The sequence below is a fragment of the Cervus elaphus genome, chromosome 14, assembly GCF_910594005.1.
Source record: "Cervus elaphus chromosome 14, mCerEla1.1, whole genome shotgun sequence".
In the NCBI taxonomy this organism is placed as follows: Eukaryota; Metazoa; Chordata; class Mammalia; order Artiodactyla; family Cervidae; genus Cervus; species Cervus elaphus.
In genome coordinates, this window is record NC_057828.1 from 28938534 (window position 1) to 28951265 (window position 12732).

At 50.9% G+C, this 12732-nt stretch overlaps 1 protein-coding gene across 1 annotated transcript in view; it reads right to left on the reverse strand.

Moving 5' to 3' along the window:
• The window catches only part of CAPN8 (calpain 8), a 70172-nt gene that overhangs the window by 16556 nt on the left and 40884 nt on the right, over positions 1-12732 (reverse strand). Inside the window, exons 7-11 of the mRNA XM_043924368.1 lie at positions 12406-12491; positions 9958-10032; positions 9071-9231; positions 5872-6047; positions 1657-1668 (exon numbers count right to left, since the gene is read on the reverse strand). Of these exons, the coding sequence (XP_043780303.1) occupies positions 1657-1668; positions 5872-6047; positions 9071-9231; positions 9958-10032; positions 12406-12491 (510 nt within the window). The remainder of the gene's footprint in view (positions 1-1656; positions 1669-5871; positions 6048-9070; positions 9232-9957; positions 10033-12405; positions 12492-12732) is intronic.

Sequence of the window (12732 nt, forward strand, 5' to 3'; positions counted from 1 at the left end):
CACAGCCTTGGGATCCCTCCCTGAAAATTGTTATACTCTGGGGGCATGCCAGCAAGGTCTTGGCCAAGTCTAAGCATGACTGGGCTAAATGTCATTCTTGCTGTCCCTGATGACAGCAGTCAGTAGGGGGAGGTACCAGTAACGGAGAAGTGGGGGCGGGGGTTGTGTTGGGAAAAAGGCAGATCGAGTTCTAGCAAGAACCGAGGGCTGGGACAGATTACAGAAGCCTCATTCGCAGGGCCAGAGTGAGAAGTGGAGAACACGGAGGCAAGAGCTGGCGCCCCTCCGTCTTACTGGAGACCCCACACAGACATGGGCACCAGGCCCCGGCTATTGCATCTCCCCACGGCCTGGCCCAGCCCCCAGTGTGTGGCCCAGGCCCAGCACGAGCAGCCCTGGGGGACTCGGAAACGCAAGTTCTTGAGCCCCACGGCAGACCTACAGACTCAGAGACTCTGGGGGTGGGGGGCAGCTGGCTAACGCTTTCACAAACCCCCATGGGCTTCTGAGCAGTGGTTTGGAACCACTGACCAAAGACCCCCCAGCATTTGGGGATCACGGGACCCATGGAGACACACAGAGGGCACGGGGAAACTCTGCATGTAGAGGCTCTGCCGGGCGTGCAGAGGGGCCTCTCCCAGGAACCGGCCATTTCTGACGGGAATCACCATCCATCAGACTTAACACAAGTCTGCATTTAATGACTTTTGAGTAGTGACAAGGGCTTGCCTTGAATCATCCATACCCCCCTTTCTGTTACCGCCATAACCAATAATATGCATTTGGGAGTCAACGGGCAGGGTAGATCAGTGGTCAGCACCTTTGGAACAAGGCATGGGCAGGAGCCTGTGAACTTGGGTTTCATTGGCACACACTACCAGGTGGCCAAGGTTGAGGGCCCGCAGGTAGAGGTAAGCAAAGCAGGGCAAACATACCTCTACATACCCAGAATAACAGATTCTGGCTGAGGGAACTCCAGACAGAAGTGGTTCCTAACCTCAGCTGCACGTTGGAATCACCGCAGAGGTTCTGCTACAAGTTCTTGGGGCATGAGATGTCTAAGAATTCCCTGGTGTCCCCAGCATGCAGTTGAGGGGAGGCCTGCCAGGCGGGGATGAGCTGGGGCCTGACTGGGTACCAGCTGCATGGACAAGGCATTCTTATAAGTGTGCCCCGCCAGCCCTTGCCCATGAGGCCACTGGCATTGCTAACTGAGGTCTGAGACAGCACTAGGAAACCCCAGAGGTAAGTAAGACCTCGATGATGTTTCTCTCAAACCCAGCTGTAAATCACTGAGGAGCACGGGAACAGCCAGGAGTCAAAAAGATAAAATTGGTGCTTCCTTTTCTTGTCAGACATGAGGGCATTTATTCCTGGTAGCTGGATAAACAGGAGCCTGAGTGAGCTACAGTCATCTTGTTTGGATCAGAGCGCCAGGCACACGGGGGCAACGGTTACCACTGTGCCCTTCTTGGCAGGTGGGTCCCAAGTGTCTTTACCAGGTCTCAAGGTTACCAGCTCACCAGATCCTGTAGAGTTGGTTTGTGGGAGAGCCAGCTTCCATCAGAGGAAGCTGATGTTGCCAGGTGCCCGTCCGTAGAGGCTGCCCAGCTGTTCCTTACCAAAGAGGGGACATCTCCGTCAGCGTGAACATACCTCTTTGGGTATCTACAGGGAAGGAGAAAAGAGCAGGTCACCCGAGGGTGCCTCGCCCCTCCCCTTGTGCCTTTTCGTCCCTCCCCACATTTAGCGCAGACTGTGTGGTCCTGGGCCCCTGGGAGGAAGCCTGAGCTAAAGTGAGAGCCTCATCAGCATTTCCGAAACTGGAAAGTCATTAGTGAATAGCAAGACCATCTGTAGACTACTGAGCCCTAGAAATCTGAAAGAAAGGGAAACAAAGAGTTCTACTTCATTTTCATGTTGTATCATCTACCAGGATCCCAAATGTTTTAAGAGGAATAGCCTTGGGGTTTACATGAGAACTAACATCTTACAGGCCTACAGACCTGGCCTCCAGATCAAGGGCTTGTCCAGAAGAGGGTTTGCTCAAGTCAAGACATAATTTAATCACCATTCACTACAGGGATTGGTCCAGGAAGAGGCACATGACCCAAGTTGAGTCCATCAGAGACTTCTCTATGATTTTTGAATGGGAACTAAGGGAAGAGGGCTCTTCTTTTATGTGAGTGACATTAGGGAGATTGTGCAGAAAGCTAGACCGGGAGGATGGCATTGACACCAGAGGGCAGCTGTGGGAAAAAAAGGGTTCTGAGAGCAGGCAAGTCCCCTGTCCCAAGCATTCCTGTCGTTCTCTGGGTTTGCTTACATGAGCTGGTAGAGTCCTTTTCGCTAGTCTACATGCATGCTTAATCACTCAGCCGTGTACAACTCTTTGCGACCGCATAGACTGTAGCCCACTAGGCTCCTCTGTCCATGGGGATTCTCCAGGCAAGAATACTGGAGGGGGTTGCCATGCCTGCCTCCAGGGAATCTTCCCAACCCAGGGATTGAACCCAGGTCGCCCGAATTGCAGGTGGATTCTTTACCATCTGAGCCACCAGGGAAGCCCAAGAATACTGGAGTGGGTAACCTATCCCTCCTCCAGGGGATCTTCCCAACCCAGGGATCGAACCCAGGTCTCCCACATTGCAGGCGGTTTCTTAACCAGCTGAGCCACCAGGGAAACCCCTAGTCTAGCTGGGTCTATTATTTGCAACTGGAAACGGTGATGCCCACAGGAGATCTCGGATGCAGAGTGGAGGCCCCACATGCCCAGATAGAGAAGAGGGTTCAACCCCCACCTTTGCCCCTGCCACACAGGCTGTTTAACCAGAAGAGCAGGAAGGGCATTGTTTGTGGCTTAGATCTGTGGGCAACTGCCAATACCGAAGGAAAAAAGGAAATTTGGATCAGCTGGCATCCTCACTCTGGAGCCCCCGTTTATAACTGGCAGCAGAGGTGGAAAAGTCTGGGGCCACTGTCACCCCTCTGACTTTGCGTCTAAAGCTGAGATCCGCCATGCAGAGGCCCTGGCTGTCCGGGAGAGCAGAGGTCCTCAGGGGACTGCCTCCTGCTACCTGTCTAACCGCCTTCACTCTCCTCAGCAGGGACTCCCTCAACCACCTTGGTGGTCTTTCCATTTAACCCGCCCACCACCTCCAGCAATATGCTCTGAACCCACAGCCAAGAGTCCCTGGACAGGAACTGAGCCATTCAGCCAGCCAGGCAGCAACCAGGCAGGAGACAAGGCCAGCCTCGCCCAGTGATGGATGGAAAGGGACAGTCACCTTTGAAGTGTAGGATCCTGAATGCAAACGACAGGCCTGCCTGGCAGGAGCCTGTTGTCACCACGGAAGATAAGAGGGGAGAAAATCGAGGCCAGACAAGCAGGGTTCTTTAGCCTTCAGGGCTTTCTGGCTGCTCCTCAATCAGTGTCAAGTTTCCAACCTCAAGCCAGACTCCAGTTTACAGACAGTTAAAGCCAGAAAGGGGTGGGAGGGGGGAGAGCGGGGCGATGCTTCCCAGTTGGCGCTAGCAGTAAAGAACCCGCCTGCCAATGCAGGAGACATAAGAGACACGGGTTCGATCCCTGGGTCGGGAAGATTGCCTGGAGAAGGAAATGGCAGCCCACTCTTCTTGCCTGGAGAATCCCATGGACAGAGGAACTTGGTGGGCTACAGTCCATGGGGTCGCAAAGAGTTGGAGACGACTCAGCGGCTAATACTTTCAAAGCCAGAGGAAGCAGTTCCAAGGGTCAGAGAATAGTACCCGCTACAACCCCTGCACTCCATCTAACACCAGACCCTTTGAACAAGCCCAGTCACTGCCTCCACCCTTGGACACTGCCTCCACCCTCAGACACTGCCTCCACCCTCAGACATCCCTACAGCGCTGCACATGCCCTCATCCTAACCCTAAAGTTTGTGTTCACAGATGTCATGCTCTAGATTAGAAGCCTCTGGCTATAAGAAGGTCCATGGATCACATACATGGGGTTACTTTAAAAGCAGCTAGAAACTGATGTCTGAAAAACTGACATGCTGTATATATTATTTATGAGAGCAAATGCCAGGCCCACAAAGCTATTTCCGTGTGTTAGCTCATGTTCCAAAGAAAGAAAGTTTTTCTGATCCTGTTATAGAAGGTAGAGCCTGTGGATGAAAGCTGGTGGCCACAGTCCCTATTGCAGCCCACCCTTCGGCCATACCTGCCTACTGCTCTCTCCAAAACTATCACTTCCTCTCCTGCTGTCAAGGAGCACATGCCGTCCCCTATGGCTGGAAAGTTCTCCCTCATTCATCTTTGAAATCCAGCTCATTTTTTGATGCCCTGATCAAAGTCTTCTCCACGAAGCGATCCCTCTTGGAGGAGACCTCAGGCCACAGTGCTGACCCTCATCATAGCGGATCTGACTGCCCTGCAGTGAGTGATGTATGTGCATATTTTTCCCCTTGAGATTGTGAGCACCTTTAGGGCAATAACCTTGTGCCATTCCTCTGTATCTCAGCTTTCAGCAAGGCACCTGGCAGACACACACTAAAGATGGGTTGAATTGATATGCATAGGGTAAATACTTTCTATATAAAGAATATGCCTACAATGTGGGAAACCTGGGTTGGATCCCTGGGTCAGGAAGATCCCCTGGAGAAGGGAATGGCAACCCACTCCAGTATTCTTGCCTGGAGAATTCCATGGACAGAGGAGCCTGGCAGGCTACAGTCCATGGGATCACAAAGAATCGGACATGACCGAGTAACTAACACTTTCACTTTCTATAAAAAAAGAATCTGGTTGGGTGCCACTTGCATTCTAGGTGGAGGTGGAAGGGCTAAGCTGGAATAGAATTGGAGCTTATTTAGTTGAAATTCTTTTCTCCAGCCATCAAACAGCAATTATTTTTCAATTCCCCATTCCTCCAACACAAAATACACACACATACATACACCCTAAACTCTAAAGCCCTAAGTTCCTAAATAAGAGAAAGAAAGGGGCTAGAAGTTGTATGAGCTTAATAGTCACAATTTTCCTTACTGGTTTCTTATTATAATGCTTCTTTTTCATACAGTAATTTATACTGAGGTGTTGGGCCTCCAGCCAGCTCTTGGTCCTTCTGATTAGAATTGTATTTTTCCCAAGAAATTCATTTTTAACAAAATTCTATAAAAACAACCACCATGAATCCCTCCAGAATTCATTATAGAAAGTCTTTGCCTGTATTAAAAAGTGGATTCCAATTTGATCCTGGCTAGGCTTATCAAGACGCAGAGGTCTTGCTCGAACATATCTGTGAGGCTGTGAAATCTATATAGAGGTGGTTACCAGGGCAAACTGGGGTATTAAGCCAGGCACTGAAGCCTGGGCCAAGAGCCAGCTATGACCTTCAGTCCAGAGATACCAGAACTGAAAGTGTCCTCTGGCTCCTTTTACCCCAGCCTGGTGTATCCCAACAAGTGTCTTGGGGTTGCCCCGAGAGGAGGGTGTCTGTCTTTGGCTCCCATAACCAGCTTCCCTTTTCCTACCCTGTGATGTCCTCAAACTCCTGTGTCACCTTCTTGGCTCCCATCCCTTGAGAAGCCTACACCTGGAAAGAGTCTAATAAGTGTGTTTACACTGAACAGGCAATGACAGGGAAAAGTTTAATGAATTACACATATCGATGTTAATAACAGGGATTTAAACCAAAGGAATGAATCTCTAATTGTGAGATTCAGGCCTCAGTAAGGCCACTGAGAGAAGCATTTTAGGGGAGCAAGGAGAACACTTGATTAGGAACAGCCAAACAAAAAGAAAGATGCACTTCAATCGCTGGCCAAGATATTCCGACCAAAGACGTCAGGTGTGCCATGATGGCTGACCCCAGCTCCGGAGTACCTTGTAGACAGCATAGCCGATGCTGAGCATGCCCTGTCCCATCCTCTTCTGTCGCCGGCGATTCTTCTGCATCAGCCCCAGCAGTACCGTGGAGCAGGGTTCACTGACGCTCTCCTCCTGGTGATCGTCTACCTCGTCCAAATGGATTTTGAACTGGGGATTGGTCCAGTAAGTGGCTGGAAGTCACCCAGGAGACGGTGGTTCCCCACAACGTAGGTGAGGTGATCAGGAAGAACAGAATGAAAAGGAGGAACTGTGATCATCCCCAGAAAACATAACTCTGGCCAAACTGTGCCAGGTAAGCAGGCCTCAGCAAGACTGCTTTCCAAGGTAGTCGGCATTTCCTCCTATCTCCCTACCGTGCCCACATACCAGCACACACACACCCCCAGCATGTGCAAACTTTGCACTTGTCCATTTCATCAACCAGGGGCTCTGATATGCTTGACTTGGATATTCAAGCTCCTGAGGTCCCAGGGCTACACGAGGACCCTCTGGGGAGGGCCAAGTCTTCCTGGGGAAATGGTTAACATCTCCTTGTTCCCAGCTCCTGGCCTGTGAAGATGAACCCAACCCCTGGAGGAAGGAGGTGTCTGGGGAACAAGCAGGTCTCTGGCTCAGATGAGAACAAAAGTCCAGTGAAGACTAGGAACCTAGGGGGCCTCTCCTGACAGGCTAAAAGGTGACCACTCTTGCCCCCAGGAAGCCCCATCTGATGGGCCCCTGCTTCAGATCACAGCCTGAAACAGCCCTGATTATAGATCGATCCTCTGTCCAGAGGCCCAGGGGCCCCTCTAGATGACTCAGCATTGCAGCCAGTGATGAGACACATTCCCCTCAAGTACGGTGGAGAAGGAAATGGCAACCCACTCCAATGTTCTTGCCGGGGAAATCCCATGGATGGAGGATCCCGGTGGGCTACAGTTCCCGGGGTCACAAAGAGTTGGACATGACTGAGCACCTCAAGTCACTTCAGTAGTCTCCAACTCTTTGTGGCCCTGTGGGCCATAGCCCACCAAGCTCCTCTGTCCATTGCATTCTCCAGGCAAGAATACCGAAGAGGGTTGCCATGCTATCCTCTGGGAGATCTTCCTGACCCAGAGATCGAACCTAAGTGTCTTTTGTCTCCTGCATTGGCAGGCGGGCTCTTTACCACCAGCACCGCCTGGGAAGCCTAATTGGTGATTAAGAAGCATGTCTGCCACACCACCTGTGGATATTTTAAAAGACTGCTTCATTTCAAATATAACCTTAAAAAAAAATCTCTCCAAATAGCAACTGTACAGGCTAAGGCACAGAGAAGGCAAATGGGTCACCCAGGGGCAGACAACAATTCTACGACAGACTCAAGTGGTAGAACATAATTGAGGAAGATGGGCTTGATGGGCCATCTCCATGCCAGGGCCTCAACAATGTCAATAATGATGTGCCTAGGGGCGGGCGGGGAGGTGGGGGGGGAGTAGTAGGGGAAGAAGGGATCCTTTAAATGAGTTCCAACGTGATGAAATAACAAGGCTTTCACAAATGACCAACAGCCATTGGTTATTATATTTTCTTAACAATAAAATTATAATCCCACCTTCCCAGAACCTCCACTTTCAATTTTTTTTTTTAGGACACAAGTGTGTAGGTTTTAAAGCCAAATATCTGCCAACTCCAGAGGAACCAGAGACAATTCTGTAATCTTCTGTTACTTACATCATTACCAAAGGGCAGGAACCATCCATCTCTTCTCGACAGCTAGCTGGCGGCACAGATGGGGTCGCGATTTCGTGCATACAGATACCTTAGGCACCTCCTACAGTGCCAAGCTCCCAAAATGATCCATGCAAATTTCCAACACATTTTCTAAGAGCTTGCTAATGGTGAGCATATTTTAATTTCTCCCAAATGCAACATTACTGCAATCCCTACATATTTTTGTTTACTCCATAACGGAGCTCGAAGAAGAGAATGGGTCATAAAAATAATACATCCCATTTGTATAACACTACACCATTTACAAAGCACTTCCAAAAGCTGGTATTATCCCTCCACTTTGACGACTGGGAAATTGAAGCTTAGAACAGGGAAATGACCCTCCCAGGGTCCCAGAACCGTTAGACTGAGCATCTGAGCAACTGTGGCATGAAAGGAACTCCCTGCTCCCTCTCTGCTCAGCGTTCATCTCAGCCATCAGAAATGGGAGCTTAGGTTGGAGGGGAACAAAGAACCAGAGACCCAGTCAAGCCCCAGGATTCCACCCACGTGGGGTTTTGTTCTAATGCTGCTTCTACACCCTGAGCACAGGCCTGCACTGAGCTCTGTCGTGAGAACGAGGCCCAGCGCCTACACATCTGAGTCCGTCAACAAGGTCAACATCAAACTAGGAGAGGGAGCATGCAGCCTGGGGAGGAGGGGAGGGGAGAGGGTGGGTTTTGCTTTCTTTCATTTCTCCTGAGAGATGTGGGGATGTTTTTCGGAGTTTCTTCCTCTGCTGCTGCCTCAGGTGATTCGACCTAGGAGGAGCCTGTATGTGTAGACATTAGTGATCTCCCGCCAACAGGAAGGCTTCCACCTTTAATAGGATGAGGGCCCAGGTTAGCACAGCAGCAGCGGTTTGCACCAGACTATCCCCACCAGGGAGGGTGCTCCGATGACTCCCAGGGGGAGCAGACAGTGGCCATTCCCACGCCCTGCGTGTGACCACCTCTGATGAGGCTGTCAGGCCCCGCCACCTCCAACTTAGGTGCAAACAAAGCAGAACAGCCACTCGGATGCAGTCTACCGACACAGTGATGCTGCACCTGTCCCACGGCGCAGGGGGCCAGGTGCCAGACAGCTGGGCCGGGGGGAGATGGAGGAAGCCCCAGAGAAGAACAAGAGACCTTGGTGCAGAGTCAAGTCACGGTTAGTACAAAGAACAGCCTTTGAAGGCAAGGGGCAGGTGGGTGGAGCAGAAAGTCTGAACATGCAGAGATGCTGAAGAATGATGTTACCTGAGATCGAGCTGCAGGTAAGGGGCTGCAGAGTCACCACCCACCCCTGCAGCCTTGGCCTCCAAGCCCCAGAAAGAGGCTGGGCCACCAAGAGGTGTCAGGAGCCAGAGGACAGAGCGCAAAGGCATTGTCCCAAGATTAACGGATAAGGATGCCCAGCCCAGGGAGGACAAGACAGAAGACGAGGTGGACGCAGCGTCACCCTCCTCCCCGCACCTCACCTGGGTAGTTCTGGCAGCCGCCAGCCGTGGAGCCCCGAGTCCAGCACCCATTGAACAGCACCAGGTTCCATTTGTGCACCTCCTCGCTACTCAATGAGTCCAGGGACAGGTTGCAGATCTCCAGCCGAGAGAACTGCCTCAAGAAATCCGAAAAAGACATCCTGGGGGCAAAGGGATCAGTGAGCTCTCAGTCAAGAGAGCTGGGCTGGAAAGGTGGTGGAAGGTGTGGCCCAGTGGGCACAGGACAGACCAGATGTCGTGGGCTAACTTTCCTACACCCCACTGTACAAATACGCAGCAATCATTGGACAAATGCCCCACTATTTCTTTTTAAATGACTTATAATTCACCAGTCAAACAATGATATTTTAACAGCAGTGGGAAAAGTGTACAGTATAGGCAAATTCCTCACTATTGCTTGCATTTCTGTTCTTAAAAAGCTCGCCTCTTACATCCAACAAACCAGCAAAGAGATTGAACCGTAAACTGCAGAGACCCTGGGAGGTAAAACGAACCAAGTCACCACCTCGAGGTGACTGGTTAACGCTGATTGGTGTCCAGCCTAGAGATGGTCCCTAAGCCACCTAGTCTAACCATGTCCTTATTATCTTCCTTAGGGAGTGAAGGAAGTTGTTGTATTTTGATGCTAATCTAAACCTTGGACTTTGAAAAGATACAGAAACTGAGAAAGTCAGGCTAATAGCTAATCCATGTTGAGGCCCAGATACCTTGGTTTCTACCTTTTACTGGAGTAAAAGGGGAAGAAGAAAGAAGCCCCCTGGCCGGAAACCACATTGAATTCCTGGAACACCTAGAGAGAACTGCCCATGTGCAAACCAGGAAGGAATCCACAACTAAGAGGACAGCGTTCCGGCAGACGCTCTCACCAAAACTCTCCATCCTCGGCTTTCTTGTCCAGCTGTTCTTTCTGCCTGGGGTCTATGTAATTCCACTCCGGTGCACTGGGAAAGAAAGAATAAAGTTGTTGTTGTTGTTGTTGTTTTAAGGAAGCAGAGGTGATGGTTCTTGAAGAGTTTGCTGCAGAGCAAGCTATTTGCTGCAGCTCAGCTTCCCAGCCTCCCCAGCTCCCCGCCTCACCACCAACCCCAGATATGGGGAACACCAAAATGACTGGGGGCGGGGGGGAGGGTATGAGATGGTAGGGGGTGCCATCTGGGGAAGGGACAGGACTCCACAGGCACTAGCAGGGTGACCCCAGACATGCAGCAGGAGAAACACTGGGCCATAGCTTTGCTCTAATTTCACTCTCCAGGCAAGTTCTACATTCATGTCTGATTCAACCCCCCAGGCCCTGGATCACAGGCCTGGGCAAGTCCAGGGGAAGAGCTGTGAGAATGGCCAGCAGAGAAAGGCCACCTCCTCCTCTTTTCAGTTGGTGAGACATCCTTCTGGCTTATCTGTCTGAGGTGAAGATACCGTGAGAAGGCCTAAGCATCTTGGACACATAAACATGGTCCCCTTCCTGAGCCCGCAGATGCCAATCACTCCCAATTTTGCGACAGTTTCCCTGGAGTAATGGCACCCTGCGAGGCTTCCTGCTGGCAGCCTTTCCGCGGCAATACCCACATACTTTGTTCAAATGCCATCTCCAGCTACCTGACCTTTAAGAAGTGAGGTTTCCCTGAAATATGTATGCAGTGTCTAAATAACTAAGCAGCATCAAGATCCATCTTTAAAAAAAAAAAAAATCCCTTCTCTGAATGCTTTCGGCAAAACATGGAGACCTCCCCTTGGCCGCATGAACACCAGGACTAAGCCCAGCCTCTCCCTCCAGGGGGGGGTCTCAGGTCCCCAAAGGATCAAGCAGGGGAACTCCCAGGGCCTCTGTAATTCATGGAAACAGTCATTGAATCAGAACCAAAACTCCGAATGTGCTTGTCATAAACAAAGATTAGGAGACAAGTTGGAGAATTTGAGATCTGACCTAAATATCCCAGTTAGTTTCTTGAAACTAACTGGAAAAAAATTTTTTTAACTTAAAGACATTGGGCTGAGGCTAGGGGGGTCTCACAGAGCTGCAGCACCCTCCCCCACAACATCCATATAGAAACACCCCAGGCTGCGTCTCCAGATGGTGGTGCCCGCCAGTCATCACCTCGAACCCTTGGACCTGTCCCAGCCTGTTAGAGGCTGAGCAGCATCAGGGAAAGGAGATAAAGCCCCATAAGCCCTGTAAACAGCTTGGGAAACAGCTGCAGCTTAAAATGGCCAAAACTCGGGGTTTCAATTTCATTCAACCATGACATGCTTTTGGGGCAGTCGGTAGAACTAAGGTTTTGGGTTTTGCTCCATCACAGGCAGCGGAATGAAAAGTCTTTAATATAGGAGGCCATCTGTGGCCTTGGGGACGTGTGTTTCTTCATGACACAAACCTGAAGGGAAGGACTGCAGTTGTGAGCAGTAATGATGTGTGATTAGTTCATAAAAGTAATAAAGTTCCCTTCCAAAGTCCTGGTGGCATCATGCAGTATGGACAGCACATGGGGTACATATGAGGCTTAAGGATGTGTTTTGGGCAGGGCGGGGGGTGTTTTTATGACCATTCCCATTTCTGGCGGCTCTTCATCCATGACACTGGTGAGTTCTCCATCCTCCCCTAGAGGCGCCAACCTGCCTCCCCCGTGCCAGCAGTGCTAACTAGGGTGGAAACCAGACCATGCTCTCTCCAGCCTCCCGTACTACGGTGGCACTGATTCCAGAACACGGCTGTCCCAGGACACCACGGGAGGCCTCTCTCTGGGTTCAGGCACCATCTCGGAGAGGCCTGGGTCCCTCCAGTCATTAATGGCTTTGTCAGGAGAGATCAGTACCTGCCAGAAATGAGCTCTCAGCGAGCGGGCACCCCTCCCGTTCATCCTCCTGCCTGCGGCAGCCAGTGACTCCTCTAAAATTCAGTTCCTCTTTCTAAGCGCGTTTCTTCCTCGTGCTGAGAGGTTTGGCCTTTGTCAGAGTAACCAGACTTTGCGAAGTGGAAAGAATTCGATCAAGAGTGATGGGTCTCACCTTTGGATGACCGCCGTGGTACACAGAAAACAAGCAAACCCTCAGGCGTGAAGCAAAATTCCACTGAGCTGCCACACTTGCAAATGCCAGAGCAGAGCAAGGAATCAAAGACTACTGCTGAGTGGGTTTTGTTTGGTTTTTCCCCACCTGGAACCATCTAACATTCTTTTCTAAACAGGCTGTGTGATTTGCGGATAGGAAGCGCCTCGAGCGCACTGCCCCGGGGGTCTCAGAATCACTGCGTGTGTTTTGCCCGATGCCTTCCCCGCAAAGGGAGGTGGGCACGGGCAGGGAGGCAGGGGAGAACCTACTCGTCGCTCCAGGCCCCCTTCCACTCCACTTCGCCCCACGGGTTCCGGAGTCTGATCAGCCTCTCTGGACAGCCCTGGAAATCCACCTGCAAGGGCCACACACAAAGGCAAGTGAATCTCCGCACCCAGCCCTGCCGCCCTGCGTTCGTGTCTGCACCTGAGCGGACTTGCATTCAATTCCTCAAAGGCCTCTAAACATGTCTTCTTTTCACACATTTTTTCAGGCCTTAGCTCTGTTTTTTCATAATCTGGTTGAATAGATAGTGAGTCTAGCATAAAAAAACAAGCATCTATCAGCTTTAACTTGGCTTAAAATTTTATAGTTGA